This window comes from Mustelus asterias, chromosome 22 (genome assembly GCF_964213995.1).
Source record: "Mustelus asterias chromosome 22, sMusAst1.hap1.1, whole genome shotgun sequence".
Taxonomy (NCBI): domain Eukaryota; kingdom Metazoa; phylum Chordata; class Chondrichthyes; order Carcharhiniformes; family Triakidae; genus Mustelus; species Mustelus asterias.
This window is the reverse complement of record NC_135822.1, coordinates 62104128-62124197: the sequence shown is the minus strand read 5'-3', so window position 1 is coordinate 62124197 and position 20070 is coordinate 62104128. Positions and strand designations below refer to the sequence as shown.

General features: G+C 46.1%; 1 protein-coding gene across 1 annotated transcript; it reads right to left on the bottom strand.

The window, feature by feature from the left end:
* Positions 1–1111: 1111 nt before the first annotated feature.
* Positions 1112–11316, bottom strand: tm2d2 (TM2 domain containing 2). Its single transcript, XM_078239384.1, has 4 exons — positions 10958–11316; positions 8577–8664; positions 5713–5828; positions 1112–2142 (listed from the first exon to the last, which is right to left on the bottom strand). Exons 1-4 carry the CDS (start codon positions 11191–11193, stop codon positions 1929–1931), a joined length of 654 nt encoding a protein of 217 aa, XP_078095510.1. The 5' UTR covers positions 11194–11316; the 3' UTR covers positions 1112–1928.
* Positions 11317–20070: the final 8754 nt, after the last annotated feature.

Here is a 20070-nt window from a genome sequence, read left to right as displayed (position 1 = left end):
TTGAAGAGGAAGGTAGATTAGCATAATGGTCCTTCATTGAATTTGCTGTTGGAGAAACATCCTCCCTAACAGCACTACAGGTACCCCTCTCCACATGGACTACAGTAATTCAAGAAGGCAGCTCACCACCAGTTTCTCAAGGGCAATAAATGCTTGCAAAGCCAGCAATGCCCACATCCCAAGAATAAATCAAAAAATTACTGTGCACAAACTACCTATCTTGTTTTCCTGAATAAACGTGACTGCATTTCAAAAGTACTTAGTTGCTGGTAATGCTGAGAAGAGATTTGGCATAACTTAGGGCTCAATGATATTTGGCTTGCTCTTGTTCTTCAGCAGTGACACAAGTTGCAGTGTCGATATCTAGCAGCCCTCAGTGTAAGATCCAGAGTTTGGCAGCCATTCTGTGACCTGTTAAAAGGATCTTGGTAAAAATTTGATAGGTTTCTGAACACAGCATATTTTCTCTGCCTGCTAACCTCACTATATCTTTTATTTGATCTGTCTACTTGCATACCCTGTCCTTGTACATCTTCAATTCTATCTATTTGCTCCCTTCACCACCCCCCACCATGTCCCCATGCACACTTCCCCTCAATGTTTTCTGCCCAAACCTCCCAATTATCTTTCAACCTCTGTCAGCCTTCCTGTGTCCGATCTCTCCCTCAGCCAGCACTGCTGTATTCAAAGTAAAGACTAAAATGGATCAGTAGACAATGTGAAGAATGCAACGTCATCACAAAAATAACTCAAAAAGAGGCAAGGGGATAAGTTTGCAGGCAGCAATACCGTGGCAATAATGAACAATTATGTACGTCATGAAAAACACAAACAGGTAGGCAAATAATGAATTAGAAATGTTACCAACTGTACCATTTATTCTCCTTGGTACAATATGATGCATGATTGTGTACTGTTACACCTGCAGCTTTCATGTAGAGATCAGTTCTACATGATACCAAATGCCAATCAAACTAGTTTCCAGTGCGAAGAGAAGTCAAAAAGGATAGTTGAGGATATAGTGCTGCCTCAACACCTGTTGAATTGTAGCTATGAAGCAATGTGAAATAAATCCAACATGAATTGCCCAAATCAAACATCACTATGAATGAGCAATGCAATCTTACTTTATTCAGCTTACTACAATTGGACTTTATCAAATTACCCCCGAGTGCTCAGGTCTAACCAGCTGTGGCAAACTGCAGTGCAATACTTAAAATAAAAGAATCTTTCACACAAAGACACATTAAGTATACATTTAAAAAGTTTTTTTTTTTATTGGCCATATTTCACCTCCTAAATGTTGAGACATAATATACTCTCTGATGGCTTTATATGTTAAATAGCACACACTGGAATTTCTCGACGTTTGATTGGAAACAATCATTTTGTACAAAGTTCTTAGTTTGCCCTCCTGTCAGATTATAACTTCCCGAAACATTTTCTATGGTGTGTATATTTAATTCCACCACCACCACCACCTCTAAGCTTTCAAATTTTAGGTTGTGTTTTCATGGTTTGTTAAAGTGCTGTGGAAAAAACAGGCAAAGAATGACTCAAAAATTCAAACAGGTTTCAAGTGTGGTATATAGTTTCCAGCATGTCTAGTTTGGTGTGTGCGTACTTAATTTCTCATAAGGCAAATTAAACAAAATCAAACCAACATGATTGCAAAATTTATATTTACAGACTTAATAAAAATAATACACAGGCTATTTCAGCCTGAGACATATACCCATAGGGATAGATCAAACATGAGGAATGGGAAAAAACAAGCAAGTGTCTACGTGCTTGGATTCAATGTGTCCAAACAAACTGCAAGTAAGTCCAGGGCAGGGCATAAACAGGATCCTGTTGCGCTTTGTCCTTTCTCACGCCCCTCAACCAACCCAAAAAAAAACTTCACAGAATTCAGTTGAAGTGCATCTTCAGTAGTAAGTGCACCAGTTACTGCCATCACTGGGCATCAGGCCTCCTGTGATGAGTAGTATTAGATCCACAAACCACCAGATCCCGAGACCTCCAAGTGTCAGCAATTTTCCCACTGCAGTGCCAGTGTGCGCCAGGCAAAATCTATCGACACCGAAGCATCCCAGGAAAAAGGAATATAGCAAAGTTGTGACAAAATAGTGTCCTGTGTACCTGCAAAATACACATGTAAGAGGGCTTAGTTAAAGAAAAACACAGCACATGTTCAAAATAAGTCATCAGATTGAATAATTTGTATCACCCATGAAAGATAAATCCATTTGGAATAAAAGTGGATAACATGGACAACCGTTATCCTTTCTTCAGCTCTGTAAAAAGTTGGACAATTAACAAGTCTTAAGTACTGAGGCAGGGAAAGGGATAGAGGAGGCAAGGCAAAAGGAGATGGTAGAAGGGTTGGCAAAGGAACAAAAGATAGGCATGAACTCCATGTTCAGTCTGGAAAGCTGCAAAGTGTTTAATTGAAAGATGAGGTGTTGTTCCTCAAGCTTAACTTGAGCTTTCTCAACAGAGCGTAGTAGGCCAAGGAGATAGAGATTAGACGGGAGCGATGCAGAGAATTATGCAACAGGTGCCAACTGGATTTGATCTTCAATTCTGAAGGCAACTAACATGCAGATGTGAGAAGCAAGCTGATACCAATTCGAGGCACGGGCATGGGATTTAAGGAAAATATTAGAATTCCATTCCAACATCCTCTCTACCATAGGACCTGCTGCTTGAGTGAAGGCCTCAAAAAGTCACGTGGCTTCCAGAGCATTTTGGAATTAGAGCACAGGAGACATTCAGCTTGCCGTGTCCCTGCCAGTTCTCTGCAAGAGCACTCACGCAAGTCTCAAATACCCAGTCTCAATTCACCTGCCTGCCCCCCCCCCCCCCCCCCCCCCCCCCCAATGCCTTGGCATTTCTTTTCTTTTAGATAGCTCTCCAATTTTCTTCTGAAAGCCTTGATTGAATATGCTTCCACCACACTCTCAGGAAGTGCATTCCAGATACTTCCTAAAGAAGGAGTTTCCCCATCTTGTTGGTGCTTCTTTTGCCATTTAGCTTCAATCTCTGGCTTCTGATCCTCAACTCTTCAACCAAAGCAAGTTTCTCCCGATCTATTCTGCCAAGATGCAACATAATTTTACCACCTCCACCAAGTCTCTTCTCAACCTTTTCTTCAAGAAGAACATCCACAGCTTCTCCAATCTGAAGGTCTTCATCCTTGGAATCATTTTTATGAATCCTACCGCACCTTCTCTAATGCCTTAATATCCTTCCAGAAGTGTGGTGCCAGAACTGGACTCAATACTCCAGTTAAGGCTGAACCAGTGTTATATAGGTCCATCAGAATTTCCTTGCTTTTGTGCCTTATGCCCCTATAAGGATCCCATATGTCTAATTAATTGCTTTCTCAACCTGTCCCACCACCTGCAATGATCTGTGTTCATATATCCCCAGGTCCCTCTGCTCCCCCTTTAAAATTGCACCCTTTATTTTATATTGCCTCTCCTCAGTCTTCCGACCAAAATGAATCATTTCACACGTCTCTCTATGAAATTTCATCCGCCCATTCCATCAGCCTTTTGAACCCCCAGTTCACAGTATTTTCAAGTTATCTGCAAACTTGGAAATTGTGCCCTATCTAACCAACGTTCGGTCATTAATATACTAGAAGAAAATCAGGGGTTCTAATACTGAACCGTGGGAAATCCCACTACTTCCTCCAGTCCAAATGCTTTACCAACAAGCTTGCTGTGTGAAACTTTACTAAAATACTTTTTGGAAGTCCTTGTTCATCACATTGCATTGCTGCCTCACAGCGCCAGGGGCCCGGGTTCAATTCCCAGCTTGGGTCACTGTCTGTGTGGAGTCTGCACGTTCTCCCCGTGTCTGTGCGGGTTTCCTCCGGGTGCTCCGGTTTCCCCCCACAGTCCGAAAGACGCGCTGGTTAGGTGCATTGGCCGTGCTAAATTCTCCCTCAGTGCACCTGAACTGGCACCGGAGTGTGGCGACTAGGGGATTTTCACAGTAACTTCATTGCATTGTTAATGTAAACCTACTTGCGACGAATAAATAAATTTTTCCTACCCCAAGGACCTACAAATTTGCTAATTTTGCCTAAATGCCAGCTTTCCATAATTAACCCACATGTGCCTGGGTGACAATTTTGTTCCAAATTGTTTCTAACACTGTTCTCAGCACCAGGTTACACCAACTGGTTTGTAGTTGCTGGACTTATCCTTGCACTCTTTCTTCAACAAGGTTGTAATGTATGCAATTCTCCAATTCCTTGGTACTGTGGATTGGAAGATTATGGCTATTGCCTTGGTCATTTCCACCCTTACTACCCTTGTTGGATGCATCACACCAGGGCCTGGTGACTTAAGTATAAGCAAGGATTTCTAATACCTCTTAATTTTTAACCCATCCAGTATCTTAACCTCCAGTTTCCCCGTGGTTCAGACAGCATCTTCCTTGGTAAAGCCAAATGCAAAGACAAACTTGAAGTTGAGCTGCTGCAGCTGACCTTGTTGTCCAGGACACGAGAAGCATCTTGGAGTTCCCACATAGAACATAACGTGCATGCCATGGGTATGAGCCGCCTTGACATACCTCTATTTCTCAGACTATTAGACTTATTAATTGAATAATGCTTACCAATGTGATTCTCCTGTGTTAATGTCACTTTATTTTATGGGCAGCTTACCTAAAAACCTTGGATTAAATTAACTGAAAAACCTTCACATCTTTACTTTTACTATCTCCCATTTAATTTTAAACTTTAACTTCATCCTGTAGATGAGCGCGATTGATTAAGCACTGACTTTAATTATATGGAAAATTGTCAAATTGGCTTGAACTTCTAAAGACTTGAAAGACTAATCCATATAAAAACCAACCACTTTATCCACATGCTTCCTGCCCTGTGACATCAGTCTGTGATTTTAATTTTTCTCCTCTCCCATTCAGATATAACAAGCGTGTCTGCTCCTTGCCCAGGTCATGCCACTCCGCTCCAATTCCACTGCCAGCCGCTTCATTATGCTCTTCTACCTTCCATTCCACTCCCGGTCTACTTCACGCCATCTCACTCCATGATCTCGCTGCTGACCCCCCCCGCTCTTTGCCACTTCTCTCATCACCCTACTCCCAGCCTATAACTCTCCACACCCGACCCACTCCTTGCTGGGCTTTGCCCCGCTCCAGGCCAGGTTCACACTGCTCCACTTCAACAGATCTAAATATCTAAACACCACCTTTTTAAAGGTACAATTAAGTTTACAATGTGCGTATGTGCGCAATTTAGCACACCACATCAACAAGTGAAAAGTAGCCAATTTGTTTTTCCACTGACCAGAATCGTACAACACAGGTGGCCATTCAGCTCCTTGTGACTGCGTCAGCACTTTAAAAAAATTGATCTGCTCGGTCCCATACCATGTCCTTCTCCCCTTCATCGCCTTGCAAATTTTTATCTTCAACACATAATCCCATTCCCTTTGAAAGTTTGAAGTCCGCAGACATGCCCCCCCTCCCACCCAAGCGCAGTCCATAACATTTTCAATAGTCTTAAACCACCTGGATCACAAAAAAAAACCCTGTTGATAAAAAATTAACACCTCGTTACAGGTGAAATGCTGACCCCCAATCCTCCTTTTAGATTTGATGGTGAAAATCAGAAATAGCAAAGTGACATTCAAAGCTAATTGATAAAACCCCGAATTAAATTCTTACTTGATGCACGGCACGTTGCCTCGGAGGAAAGTGCGTGGCCCAGCACACTGGATATCCTTCAATGCAAAACACTGCACTGGTGTGTGCTCCACTTCATTGTAAGCCTGCCCGCCAAACTGTTGATCAAAGTACAAAGTTAATTAAGCCATTTAACATCAGGTCCTTCATGTCCAGTTACCAGCAAGCATAAAATCCCTTAGCGTGATTAGATCAATGCAATCCATTTAATGCCATTCATCAGACAAACAGCTCCATTCTGCACAAGATTTTCTAGCACTTTAATACATCAGAAAGTCCAAGCTGCCTGTTCTTAAACTGCAGCTTTGCTCACCAAGGCCACATTTCACATTTAAACTTGTACATTGGCTTGCCTCCAACTGTATTGTGTAGTTTTATATCACACAATGGCAATCCAAATGAAATCAAATCTTTATGTCAACATAAAGGGCAGCACGGTGGTTAGCACTGCTGCCTCACAGCGCCTGGGACCCGGGTTCGATTCCTGGTTTGGGTCACTGTCTGTGTGGAGTTGCACATTCAACCCGTGTCTGTGTGGGTTTTCTCCGGGTGAACAAAGAACAAAGAAAATTCCAGCACAGGAATAATCCCTTTGGCCCTCCAAGCCTGCACCGACTATGCTGCCCGACTCAACTAAAACCCCCTACCCTTCCGGGGACCATATCCCTCTATTCCCATCCTATTCATGTATTTGTCCAGACACCCCTTAAAACTCCCCATCATATCTGCTTCCACTATCGCCCCCGGCAGTGAGTTCCAGGCACCCACCACCCTCTGTGTAAAGAAACTTGCCTCGAACACCTCCTTTAAACCTGTGCCCCCTAGTAATTGACTCTTCCACCCTGGGAAAAAGCTTCTGACTATCCACCCTGTCCATGTTCCTCATAATCTTGCACACTTCTATCAGGTTGCCCTTCAACCTCCGTCGCTCCAGTGAGAACAAACCAAGTTTCTCCAACCTCTCCTCATAGCTAATGCCCTCCATACCAGACAACATCCTGGTAAATCTTTTCTGCACCCTCCCCAAAGCCTCCACATCGTTCTGGTAGTGTGGCAACCAGAATTGAACACTATATTCCAAGTGCGGCCTAACTAAGGTTCTATAAAGCTGCAACATGACTTGCCAATTTTTAAACTCAATGCCCCGGCCGACGAAGGCAAGGGTGCTCCGGTTTCCTTCCACAGTCCGAAGGATGTGCTGGTTAGGTGGATTTGCCATGTTAAATTGCCCCTTAGTTTCAGGGGGAGCTAGCTAGGGTAAATGTATGGCTGTATGGGGATAGGGCCTGGGTGGGATTGTGGTTGATGCAGGCTCGATGAGCCTCCCTCTGCACTGTCAGGATTCTATGAACACACAAAGTAGACGGTTGCAACTCACTAAATTCATGTTTGAGGTTCGAACTGCAGTGACAGAAAGACTCCTAAAGATCATGGAGTTGTTCATGTCCAATGACTAATTCCTATCAGCACCCCGGAGGACTGAAACTCATTGCTGTACATTAGATGGAGATTTCCTAATAAGGAATAAAAATGGAAAATCCTGAAAACAAAGAACAATACAGCACAGGAAACAGGCCCTTCGGCCCTCCAAGCCTGCACCGCTCATGTGCCCAACTAGACCATTCGTTTGTATCCCTCTAATCCCAGTCTGTTCATGTGACTATCTAGGTAAGTCTTAAACGATTCCAGCGTGTCCGCCTCAATCACCTTGCTTGGCAGCGCATTCCAGGCCCCCACCACCCTCTGTAAAATACGGCCCCCTGACATCTGTGTTGAACCTTGCCCCCCTCACCTTGAACCTGTGACCCCTTGTGTTCGTCACCTCCAGCCTGGGAAAAAGCTTCCCACTGTTCACCCTATCTATGCCCTTCATAGTTTTATACACCTCTATTAGGTCACCCCTCATCCTCCGTCTTTCCAGGGGGAACAACCCCAGTTTACCCAATCTCTCCTCATAGCTAAGACCCTCCATACCAGGCAACATCCTGGTAAACCTTCTCTGTACTCTCTCCAAAGCCTCCACGTCTTTCTGGTATTGTGGCGACCAGAACTGGATGCAGTATTCCAAATGTGGCCTAACCAATGTTCTATACAGCTGCAACATCATATGCCAACTTTTATATTCTATGCCCCATCCAATAAAGGCAAGCATGCCATATGCCTTCTTCACCACCCTCTCCACCTGTGCTGCCACCTTTAAGGATCTGTGGACTTGTACACCCAGGCCCCTTTGTGTGTCTATACTCCTGATGGTTCTGCCATTTATTGTATAGCTCCCCCTTACATTAGATCTACCAAAATGCATCACTTTGCATTTATCTGGATTAAATTCCATCTGCCATTTCTCCACCCAATGTTCCAGCCTATCTATATCCTGCTGTATTCTCTGACAATGTTCATCACTATCCGCAACTCCAGCAATCTTCGTGTCGTCCGCAAACTTACTGATCACACCAGCTACATCTTCCTCCAAATCATTTATATATATCACAAACAGCAGAGGTCCCAGTACAGAGCCCTGCAGAACTCCACTAGTCACAGACCTCCAACCGGAAAAAGACCCTCTACTGCTACCCTCTGTCTTCTATGGCGAAGCCAGTTCTCCACCCATCGAGCTAGCTCACCTTTTATCCCGTGAGATTTAACCTTTTGCACCAGCCTGCCATGAGGGACCATGGCACTCAGTGGGAACTAAATTAGCAACTATAGCGAAAGCAGAGATGTCAAAATTTCAAGTATAACCCTTTGTGCAAGTGATTTGACAGTTTTACTGAACAACATGAGGTGGGACACCTTACACCAAAAAAAATGATAAAGGGTGAAGATGGAAATGAAATTTTCCCTACTTTTACACAACCATAGCCTTGCTCTTGGGAGGCAGTCACATTTCCTAAAAGGTCCACTGGGGCATTACACTCAACAAATTCGTCTGGCCTGTAACAAACAGAAGCAACATAAAATTAAACCCAATATAAAATTAGAAGTACCATCATTTAACAAACCAAACGCACTAAGATTTATGGTTCAAGTTTAAAGTAAAAACAGTATTACTTCTGTTCCCATGAAGGGTCTGCACCTGAAATACTAACTTTAATTTACACAGGGAATTTCACAGTAACTTCATTGCAGTGTTAATGTAAGCCTTACTTGTGACTAATAAATAAACTTTAAAACATTTTTTATTTTTGTCTTATTTTACATATTTGCACTCCAACAAAGATAAGTGATTTGCAATGGATACACGGGTTCATCCTCTGGCAGAGATCCTGAGGTCAAGATTATGCAGAAGACAAAGAAACAACTTGGTGCCCATGTTTGAATGTGCTTAAAGATCCCGAGTTATTTTGTGGCAGTGGTAAGCACTTGGGCTTCTATTCGGGAGGTGAACGGTAGCACAGTGGTTAGCACTGCTGCTTCACAGCTCCAGGGACCTGGGTTCGATTCCCAGCTTGAATCATTGTCTGTGTGGCGTTTGCAAGTTCTCCCCATGTCTGCATGGGTTTGCTCCGGGTGCTCCAATTTCCTCCCACATTCTGAGAGACGTGCTGGTTAGGTGCATTGACCCAAACAGGCGCTGGAGTGTGGCGACTAGGGGAATTTCACAGTAACTTCATTGCAGTGTTAACGTAAGCCTTACTTGTGACCAATAAATAAACTGAGGGGAAAACAGAAAAAGCCCTGTTCTTGTATATTGTGGGACAAGGGAGGGGGACGCAGGATACTCCTGAACCTATGTAAATGTTGTAATTGTACACACCTTTACCATCTCCTCTGGCAGCTCATTACATATACACACCACTCTGTGTGCAAAAACGTTGGTCCCAAGGTCTCTTTTAAATCTTTTCCCCTCACCTTAAACCTATGCCCTCTAGTTTTGGACTCCTGTACCCTGGGGTAAAAGACCTTGGCTATTCACCTTATCTATGCCCCTCACGATTTTGTAAACCTCACCCTCCTCCACTCCAGGGAAAAAAGTCCCAGCCTATCATTATAACTCAAACCTTCCAGTCACAATAATATCTCTTTTTCACACCCTTTCCAGTTTAATGACATCCTTCCTATTATTGCCTTATACTGCAGTGGCAGTGGTGAGCACCGCTGCCTCACAGCGCCAGGGTTCGATTCCCAGCTTGGGTGACCCACAGCCACGGTGGCACGGTGGTTAGCGCTGCTGCCCTCTTTTTAGGTCAAACCAAATAAACAAACTCAGATTAAGTCAGGACAAAGTAAAAGGGGCAGCTCCCCAAAAAGGAGGGGGAACAGCCCGAACAGAAAGCACCAGGGTTCGATTCCCAGCTGGAGTCTCTGTCTGTGCGGAGTCTGCGCATTCTCCCCATGTCTACGTGGGTTTCCTCTGGGTGCTCCGGTTTCCGAAAGATATGCTGGTTAGGTGCTAAATTCTCCCTCAGTGTACCCAAACAGGCACTGTAGTGTGGCGACCAGGGGATTTTCACAGTAACTTCATTGCAGTGTTAATGTAAGCCTTACTTGTGACACTAATAAATAAACTTTAAACTTTAGATGTGTAGGCTAGGGGGATTAGTTTTTAAGAGTTACAGGAATGGGGGCGAGGTGGGGGAAGGTGGGCCTTGGTAAGATGCACCTGGTTAGGTGCATTGGCCATGCTAAATTCTCCCTCAGTGTACCTGAACAGGCGCTGGAGTGTGGCAACTGGGGGATTTTCACAGTAACTTCATTGCAGTGTTAATGCAAGCCTTACCTGTGACAGTAATAAACAAACTTTAAACTTTAGATGTGTAGGTTAGGGGGGATGGGCCTTGGTAAGATGCACTTGGTTAGGGTGCATTGGCCGTGCTAAATTCTCCCTCAGTGTACCCGAACAGGCGCTGGAGTGTGGCAACTGGGGGATTTTCACAGTAACTTCATTGCAGTGTTAATGCAAACCTACTTGTGACACTGATAAACAAACTTTAAACTTTAGGTGTGTAGGCTGGGGGGGGGATTAGTGGGGTAAATGTGTAGAGTTACAGGAATTGGTGGTTGGGGGGGGGGGGGGGGAAGGTGGGCCTTGGTAAGATTCACTTGGTTAGGGTGCATTGGCCGTGCTAAATTCTCCCTCAGTGAACCCGAACAGCCGCTGGAGTGTGGCGACTGGGGGATTTTCACAGTAACTTCATTGCAGTGTTAATGTAAGCCTTACTGGGTGACACTAATAGACTTGTTGGCGATGTGTGGGATTACAGAGAGGAGCTGCTGAGGGACTTACAGGAAGCTGCACAGCACCAACGGGGAAAGCGGGTCCCGGTATTCCAGCAGCTCCATCTCCTCTGGTTTGGTTGCTGCCTCCCGGGCCTGTGGCTGCGGCTGCGGCTGCTGCTGCTGGGAACCGTTAGCCGCCGTCAGGTTCTGTGACAGCGATCCCGCCGCCAGACACTGCAGCAGCACGGCCAGCAGCGCCAGCTGCCCGCCCAGCAGCAGGTGCCCGGGCGACACGGCCCACATCCCACCCGGGGCTCCGGCCTCCGGCTCCCTCAGTCCGGCCGGCCTGCCAGTCCCTCAGTCCCGGCCCCACTCACTGCGCACAACCCGCCGCCATTCCCCCTTGATTGACAGCGCCCCTTGTCCAATCAGGCGCTTATTCCACACCACGTGAGCGCCTCGCCCCGCCCCCATTCCTCCGGAGGCGGGACCAGCCTTGTCCAATCAGGCGCTTTCCAGACCTCGCCCCGCCCCCCCCTGTAGGCTGGACCAGCCTTGTCCAATCAGGTAGCAGCTTCCTGCTCATTTCGTCCCTCCCCCCTTACCACTCAGTGATTGACAAGTTTCAAAGTTTAAAGTTGATTTGATTTATTATTGTCACATGTATTAGTAAACAGTGAAAAGTATTGTTTCTTGTGCGCTATACAGACAAAGCATACTGTTCATAGAGAAGGAAAGGAGAGGGTGCAGAATGTAGCCTTACAGTCTAGAGTGTAGAGAAAGATCAACTTAATATTTGATTTGATTTATTATTGTCACATGTATTAGTATACGTGAAAAGTATTGTTTCTTGCGTGCTATACAGACAAAGCATACTGTTCATAGAGAAGGAAACAAGAGTGCAGAATGTAGTGTTCCAGTCATAGCTAGGGTGCAGAGAAAGATCAACTTAATATTTGATTTATTGTTGTCACATGTATTAGTAGACAGTGAAAAGTATTGTTTCTTGCGCGCTATGCAGGCAAAGCATACTGTACATAGAGAAGGAAGGGAGAGAGTGCAGAATGAAGAACTAACAAAGAAAATTACAGCACAGGAACAGGCCCTCCAAGCCTGCACCGACCATGCTGTCCGACTTAACTAAAACCCTCTACTCTTTCGGGGACCATATCCCTCCGGGGACCATATCCCAGGGACCGTATATAGTGTTACAGTCATAGCTAGGGTGTAGAGAAAGATCAGCTTAATACGAAGTAGGTCCATTCAAAAGTCTGATAGCAGCAGGGAAGGAGCTGTTTTTGAGTTGGTTGGTACGTGACCTCAGACTTTTGTATCTTTTTCCCGACGGAAGAAGGTGGAAGAGAGTATGTCCAGGGTGCGTGGGTTCTTTGATTCAAGTAGGCTTACATTAACACTGCAATGAAGTGACTGTGAAAATCCCCGAGTTGCCACACTCTGATGCCTGTTCGGGTACGCTGAGGGAGAATTTAGCATGGCTAACACATCTACCTAGCGTGTCTTTTGGACTGAGGGAGGAAACCGGAGCATCCAGAGGAAATCCACGCCGACACAGGAGAACATGCAGACTCCGCACATACAATAACCCAGATCCCTGGCACTGTGAGGCAGCAGTACTAACCACTGTACCACTTACCCAAGCTTTCTTTTCCCCCCAAAAAATACTTTATTCATAAATCTTTGAAAATCATTCCAAAATGCGCATCACAAAAAGCAATCGTATTAATGTTCTTTACGTACATCGAGTATGCTTCAATGGCAGAACCCTTAAAACATTAACATACAGAGCTATCTGGGTGTGAAGGACTACAGTTCCCTACAAGTCGCAACACAGGTGGCCAAGCTAATTAAGACAGCAGAGGGCATGCTTGCCTTCATCTGTTGGGGCATTGAGTACAAGAGTTGGCAAATCATGTTGCAGCTATATAAAACCTTGGTTTGGCCGCATTTGGAGTATTGCATGCGGTTCTGGCCGCCACACTATGTGATGCTTCAATACAGTAAAGGAAACTTTTCAGACGTTTTGCAATGGGTCTTACAAATGTTGCAAAGTTATTTTAAAAGTTGTCAACGTAGAAAAACTTGCACTCTGAGACGCTTCAGTACAACTAGGATACATGTAATATTGGCTGTGAACATTGACTGAACCATTCGGCCCAAGGAGGTTCTGCTCCCAAAGGCCAAAGAGAACAAAGAACAAAGTAAAGTACAGCACTGGTACAGGCCCTATGACCCTCCGAGGCTGTGCTGATCATGCTGCCCTATCTAGACTAAAAAAAACCTTCTGCCCTTACTCGGTCTGTATCCCTCTACTCCCTCCCTATGTATGTACACATCCAAATGCCTCTTAAATGTCGCTAATGTGCTTGCTTCCACCATCTGCTCTGGCAGCGCATTCCAGGTACCCACGACTCTCTGCATGTAAAACTTCCCCCACAGATCTCCCTGATCCTGTGCCCTCTTGCAATTGACACTCCCACCCTGGGAAAAAGCCTCTGACTATCCACCCTGTCTACGCCTCTCATAATTTTGTAGACCTCCATCAGGTCTCCCCTCAGTCTCCGTCTTTGCAGTGAAAACAATCCTAGTTATTCAACCCCCTTGAGACCAGGCTACATCCTGGTGAACCTTCTTTGCCCTCTCTCCAAAGCTTCCATGTCCTTCTGGTAGTGTGGCATCCAGAACTGCATGCAATACTTCAAATGCGGCCTAACCAAGGTTTTATATAGCTACAACATGATTTCCAAACTCTTGTACTCAATGCCCGGACTGATGAAGGCAAGTATGCCATTTGACTTCTTAACACCTTGGGCATCTGTGTTGCCACTTTTAGGAAACTTTGGAACTGCACGCCCAGATCCCTCTGTCTGTTAATGTTCCTAAGGGTTCTGCCATTTACAGTATAATTCACACCAAAATTTGATCCACCAAAATGCATCACCTTGCATTTGTCCAGATTAAACTCCATCTGCTATTAAGTGCCCCAGTCTCCAATCTATCTATATCCTGTTGTATCCTCTGACACTATCAGAAACTCCATCAATCCCCTTGGTTCACCGTAGTTGAAAGGTCTTAGACAGTGACCTTCCCCACTACACCTTCAGCTGTTTCTGTATATTATGCGGAGTGAATCAAATTGGCTGAAGACTAGCATCTGTGATGCTGGGGACCAAGTGGATCATACACTCGACAGATTGTTGCAATGCTTCAGCCTTATCTTTCGCAACTGATGTGCTGGGTTCCCTCATCATTGGGGATGGGGATATTGAACCTCCTTCAGTTAGCTTCTTCATTGTCCACCACCATTCACAACCCGATGCCGCAGGATTACAGAGCTTAGATCTGAACCATTGGTTTGTGGAATTGTTTAGCTCTGTCTATTGCTTGCTGCTCATGATGTTTGACACACAAGCAGTCAGTCCTATGACGTAGCTTCACCAGGTTGATACCTCATTTTCGATCTGCCTGGTGCAGATATAATTGGTAATAAATGGCGGGATTGGATATGTCCTGCTTTTTGTTGACAGAACATGCCTGGTGAAATTTTCCACTTCTTTGGGTAGATGGCAGTGTTGCAGCTACACTGGAATAGCTTGGCCAGAAGGCCCAGAATCAAAATATAAAGGTTGGAAATACCTAGCAGGTCCATCAACATCTGAACAAGATAACGGGTGAGCATTTAGCATTGAGATTCTTTGTCAGGGACATAGAGATAAAACAGGGAAACACCAACAGCCTTTCCAAAAAAAGCAACAGACAAGCTACTTTTCAAATATGAAGTGAAACTTTCTGCTCTGGTGACTGAGTGTGGGGATGGGTAGGAAAGTCAGCATGGTGGGGTGCCATGCTGGATTGTCCACTTCTCAGCTTATTGGATGGAATTTTCCACTCAGTGTACAGAGTTCTGGCTGAGGCAAGAAAACTGGCAGCTTTCTCTCCAGATAATCCGGCACAATCTGTGCACAAAAATATCTGGAGGTGTGGGCTACGTTGTCATGGTGGTGGGGCAGATTTGCATTAAAATAATGCATTTCCTCACGGATGTGGAGACACCCCCCCCACAAGCACTGTGGCGACAACCCCCCCGCACCACAAGCACCGGGCCAATCCAGCGCCCCCCCCCCCCCCCATGGATAAGGGGAACACACCCATGCACACACCATGGCAACCGGCCCCCCCCTCCCTCCCTGTCCCTCACAAACACTGGAGCAACCACCGCCACACATAAGGGGAACCCCCAGGGAGCCCCACAGAGGGGCCCCGTTTGGCACTATCTCTGGCACTGGCTCCTGGCATGTCACTCCCCTCCACCCCCCCCAGGGCTAGACTTACCTTTGTGCCCCCGGCAGGTTCCCTTCACCTGGTCTATTTATTTCAAAAGCCAATGTAAACCTCGTTGATGTGATGTCATGCTGGTGGAGGGCGGTGGGGAGGGGAGGGGGGGGTGCAGGGTGGTGGTGCGGGGTGGTGGGTGGTGAGTGGGTGCTGCGGAATTTTGTGGGACACATGGCGGAGAGTAATTATATCATAATACATATGAATAAGAAGCCCGACATCTCTGGGTGGGAACCTCATTACGTCACTGATGAGGGTGGGAAAAACCATAAAATGAGATCTCGCTGGTGAGCTTCTTGTTTTCCAAGTCTCGTGACATTGCAAACTGATAAAGGGGATTGCCAAAGTAGATGTATTGAGGGTGTTTCCTCTTGTCTAAAATGAGAGGTCATAGCTTTAGGATAAAGGATCGCAGATTTAGAACAGAGATAAGGAGAAATTACTTCCCTCAAAGGGTTGTGAATCCATGCAATTCACCACCCAAGAGTGCAGTGGATGCTAGCACATGGAGTATGGTCAAGGAGGAGATAGACAGATTTTTAATCTGCAATGGGTTGTATGGAGAATGAGCAGGAAAGTGGAATTGAGAACAGGATAAGATCGGCCATGATTGTATTGAATGGTGGAGCAGGCTCGAGGGGATGAATTGCCTATTCCTGTTCCTCTTTCTTGTGGACTTTATGTATGCATAAGTAAGCAGCACTTGCAGGGCAGGCAGGCATTCATTTACTCCACTATTACTTTATGGAGTTCAAAGTCCAAGCACCATATGTGAATGCCAGCAACATATCTATTCACTTGCTGAGATGCCTGACTTATTGCCCCAAGAAGAGACAAGCTATGTGGTCTGAAGTTAGTGACAAGTGCTTGAAGTGATTCCTCCAGGCAGTCAAGGACCAGTGGGAGGTTCTCTACCTCGGTGATGGAGCTGGAGGGCCACTAACCTCACCATCCAAGCCTTGCAGAAGGTTGCCAGAATTAATTATCTCATCTGCTCCACCGTGCTAAATCAACCTTCTCCTCACTCTCAATGCATACTCACATTTGGCAGGGGTACAGTCCACAGGGGTCTCACATGGTACCAACGTCAGGTACATCGGCACGGTAGCACAGTGGTTAGCACTGCTGCTTCACAGCTCCAGGGTCCCAGGTTCGATTCCCGGCTTGGGTCACTGTCTGTGTGGAGTTTGCACATTCTCTTTGTGTCTGCGTGGGTTTCCTCCGGGTGCTCCGGTTTCCTCCCACAGTCCAAAGATGTGCGGGTTAGGTTGATTGGCCAGGTTAAAAATTGCCCCTTAGAGTCCTGAGATGCATAGGTTAGAGGGATTAGTGGGTAAATATGTGGGGGTAGGGCCTGGGTGGGATTGTGGTCGGTGCAGACTCGATGGGCCGAATGGCCTCCTTCTGCACTGTAGGGTTTCTATGATTTCTATGATCATCACTGATTCTTTCCAACACACTTTTACATCTTCAGCTCTTGTCACACCCTGTACAAGTTGCGTTTTCAGCCCTCAGATAGATCCACTTAGCACCAAGGCTTGCATCCTTGACTGAGAATGACAGTAACTGTGTTGTAAAGAACAATCTCATGCTGGGGACTCAGTATGAGGATAAGGCCAGCATATTATTCATGTGTGAGAGATGTTTTCGGAGGAATAATACAGACCAGATTCAGATCTGTTCTCAGATATCCACATGAAAACCAATCATTGATGACCATCCTCTCTGAGGTGCCTTGCAACGCTCCACACATACTACCATGAATGCACTGAGGTTTGCAGTGCTGCTTTGCCTATTGAAGACTTCTACAGACAATGAAGTGTTGGAGCAATGATTGAAAGGACTGAATCATGTCTACTTGCTATACAGTAAGTGCTGATGGAGTTCTCATCCCATCACTGAACAGCCATACAATCCATAGGCTGCCTCGCCATCCAAGGATGAGGCCATCATCACGCAAGTTTGTGACTACCCATTCTGAGATTGAGATCCTTCCTTGACATGTTGACGATAGCAAAGAAGGTGTTAAAGTTGAACCTGCATGGAAGGGACAGGAAAAGTGGACTCCTGGGAACTCATCATCTTCATTGTCCTGGAACCTTGTCGCTATAACGGTCTCATGGGCATATCTGCCAGGAATGACCCATGTAAGGCCTTTTAATATGGAGCGTCAACATGCTTGCCTTCTTCAATGTCATCCCTTTCTACATTCTCCACATTGGAGGAGATGTGCAACTCCTCCATCTCTCCAAGTGGCAACTCATTCCCCCCCTTTGGAGTGCTAGATTGTGTGGAATGCAGCAAATAACAATGATGCAGCCAAATAACATGGCCAACAATGAGGCAGTATTGGAGATCACTGCCTGACTGGCCCAGAGCCATGTTGCACTGCAGACAACCGCAGCTGAAATGCATCTTCAGCATGCCATGACATGCCCAATCGAGCAGTATATTACAGAATGTGCCACATTGTAACTCTCCTGTGAAACACTCTATGGCTGCTGGGCATCATTAACCATGTCTTTTGGGGATAACCTTTATCACTGATGAGCCAACCCTGAATGTGCTGAGGGCCCTTAAATGTCTGTGGCACTTGTGAGTGACTCAAGATAAAAGAGTTTGTGCGAGCTCCCAGGGCAGTTTGCTTTTGGTGATCACAGATCACCATTGGTACACTGGTAGACTAGAAACCTTTTCTATTGAGGAACCAGGGATCTCTTGATGCCACATGTATGCAACTGATGGCACCCTGCGCCTGGGGACGCTGGATATTGCTACCAGTCCCACTGCTCTTGCATCCTGGCTGGCTTCATCTGGGGAGAATTAGGTGTGATTATGTACCTTACTGAATAAGGCATCAGTGACCTCCTGCATGAATTTCTGAGCGTTGGATTGTGATATTCCGCTGAGACCCCAGTGGCACTCTTGAACAAACCACTTGCTAAAAAGCGGAGTGTGTTTGTTGCAGTCATCTTTGGAGCCACTGGCAATGGATGGCCTTCCGATCCGTGTGTCATCCGGTCCTTCCAAAGAATGTGACAGATGTGAGCCACCAGACTTCTTGACAGGTGAAGGCACCTTCAGCACTGTCTCTCACTCATCTGCAAGTATGAGAGACATTTCCCATGCACTGTGGGTCATGTCAAATGCCTCTGTGGAACTGGTCTCTCCGCTTCAGCTTCTGCCGCCCTATGTTACTTAGGGTGAGCCTCTTCCCTTTGCCCTGCCTGATGGCAACAGGCCCTTCTTCTCCCCTTCAGTTGCATCAGAGCCATGAGGAAGGCAGCATTGCACAAAATCCCTTCTGCACTCTCGTGCTGCATAAATGCAGCTTCTCACCCAGTATGGAGGGGGCGGGGATGGAGGACGACATCCTCATGGACCTGCTCCAGGGCTTGCCATCAACAGATCCATGCAGCGGGCAATCGAGTGGAGGTTATCTGACCCGAATCTTCCCCATCTTCCTATGTTTGTGGCAGGGTGTCATAGAATCATAGATTCCCTACAGTGCAGAAGGAGGCCATTCAGCCCATCGAGTCTGCACTGACCACAATCCCATCCAGGCCTTATCCCAGTAGCCCCACCTACTTACCCTGCTGGCCCTCCCTGAACTAGGTGACAATTTAGCATGGCCAACCAACCTGACCTGCACATCTTTATCCTTGGACAGGAGGAGCACAGGGTGTCTGCTGGCTTGAACAAGGCCTCCATGCACAGTGGGCATTGCGGGTACTGGGTGCTTTATCAACGCCTTTAATCACCTTTTGTTTGAATGTTTTAAATTAGATTGGAATTTGATTCTTTCTTGAAGCAATGTCCCTCCAAGGGGCTGCCTTTATACTTTGTTCCTCAATTCGCACGGTTGCACAGTGGTTAGCACTGCTGCCTCACAGCGCCAGGGACCTGGGTTTGATTCCCAGCTTGGGTCACTGTCTGTGTGGAGTCTGCACATTCTCCCCGTGTCTGCGTGGGTTTCCTCCGGGTGCTCTGGTTTCCTCCCACATTCTGAAAGACGTGCTGGTTAAGTGCATTGACCTGAACAGGCGCCGAACTGTGGCGACTAGGGTAATTTCACAGTAACTTCATTGCGGTGTTAATCATAGAAATCATAGAAACCCTACAGCACAGAAAGAGGCCATTCGGCCCATCGAGTCTGCACCGACCACAATCCCACCCAGGCCCTACCCCCATACCCCTACATTTTTTTACCCACTAATCCCTCTAACCTACACATCTCAGGACACTAAGGGCAATTTTAGCATGGCCAATCAACCTAACCCGCACATCTTTGGACTGTGGGAGGAAACCGGAGCACCCGGAGGAAGCCCACGCAGACACGAGGAGAATGTGCAAACTCCACACAGACAGTGACCCAAGCCGGGAATCAAACCCAGGTCCCTGGAGCTGTGAAGCAGCAGTGCTAACCACTGTGCTGCCTTGTAAGGCCTTACTTGTGACACAAGAACAGCCTCTTCCCTGCTGCTGTCGGACTTTTGAATGGACCGACCTTGCATTAAGTTGATCTTTCTCTACACCCCAGCTATGACTGTAACGCTACATTCTGCACCCTCTCCTTCCCTTCTCTATGAACGGTATGCTTTGTCTGTATAGCGCGCAAGAAACAATACTTTTCACCGCAATGTTAATACATGTGACAATAATACTTGTGACAAATGAATAAACTTATAGTTTCACTTATTTATCCCAAAATAGGATCAGTGCAAGTTCTGACCCAAGCATCTATTGTGCCACTGTAAAGCCTCACAGGAGAGATTGCTTTGCGCAAGTTAACAGAGCAGGTGGGTGTAGCCTGACCAAGTTTTTTGT

Excerpts from the sequence above, each read along its gene's own strand:
- tm2d2 (XM_078239384.1), bottom strand. The coding sequence starts at position 11,193 with ATGTGGGCCGTGTCGCCCGGGCACCTGCTGCTGGGCGGGCAGCTGGCG. Across the intron at positions 8,665-10,957 it reads TTGGTGCTGTGCAGCTTCCT|GCCAGACGAATTTGTTGAGT; the intron begins GTAAGTCCCTCA and ends TGTTTGTTACAG. Across the intron at positions 2,143-5,712 it reads GGCAACGTGCCGTGCATCAA|GTACACAGGACACTATTTTG; the intron begins GTAAGAATTTAA and ends TGTATTTTGCAG.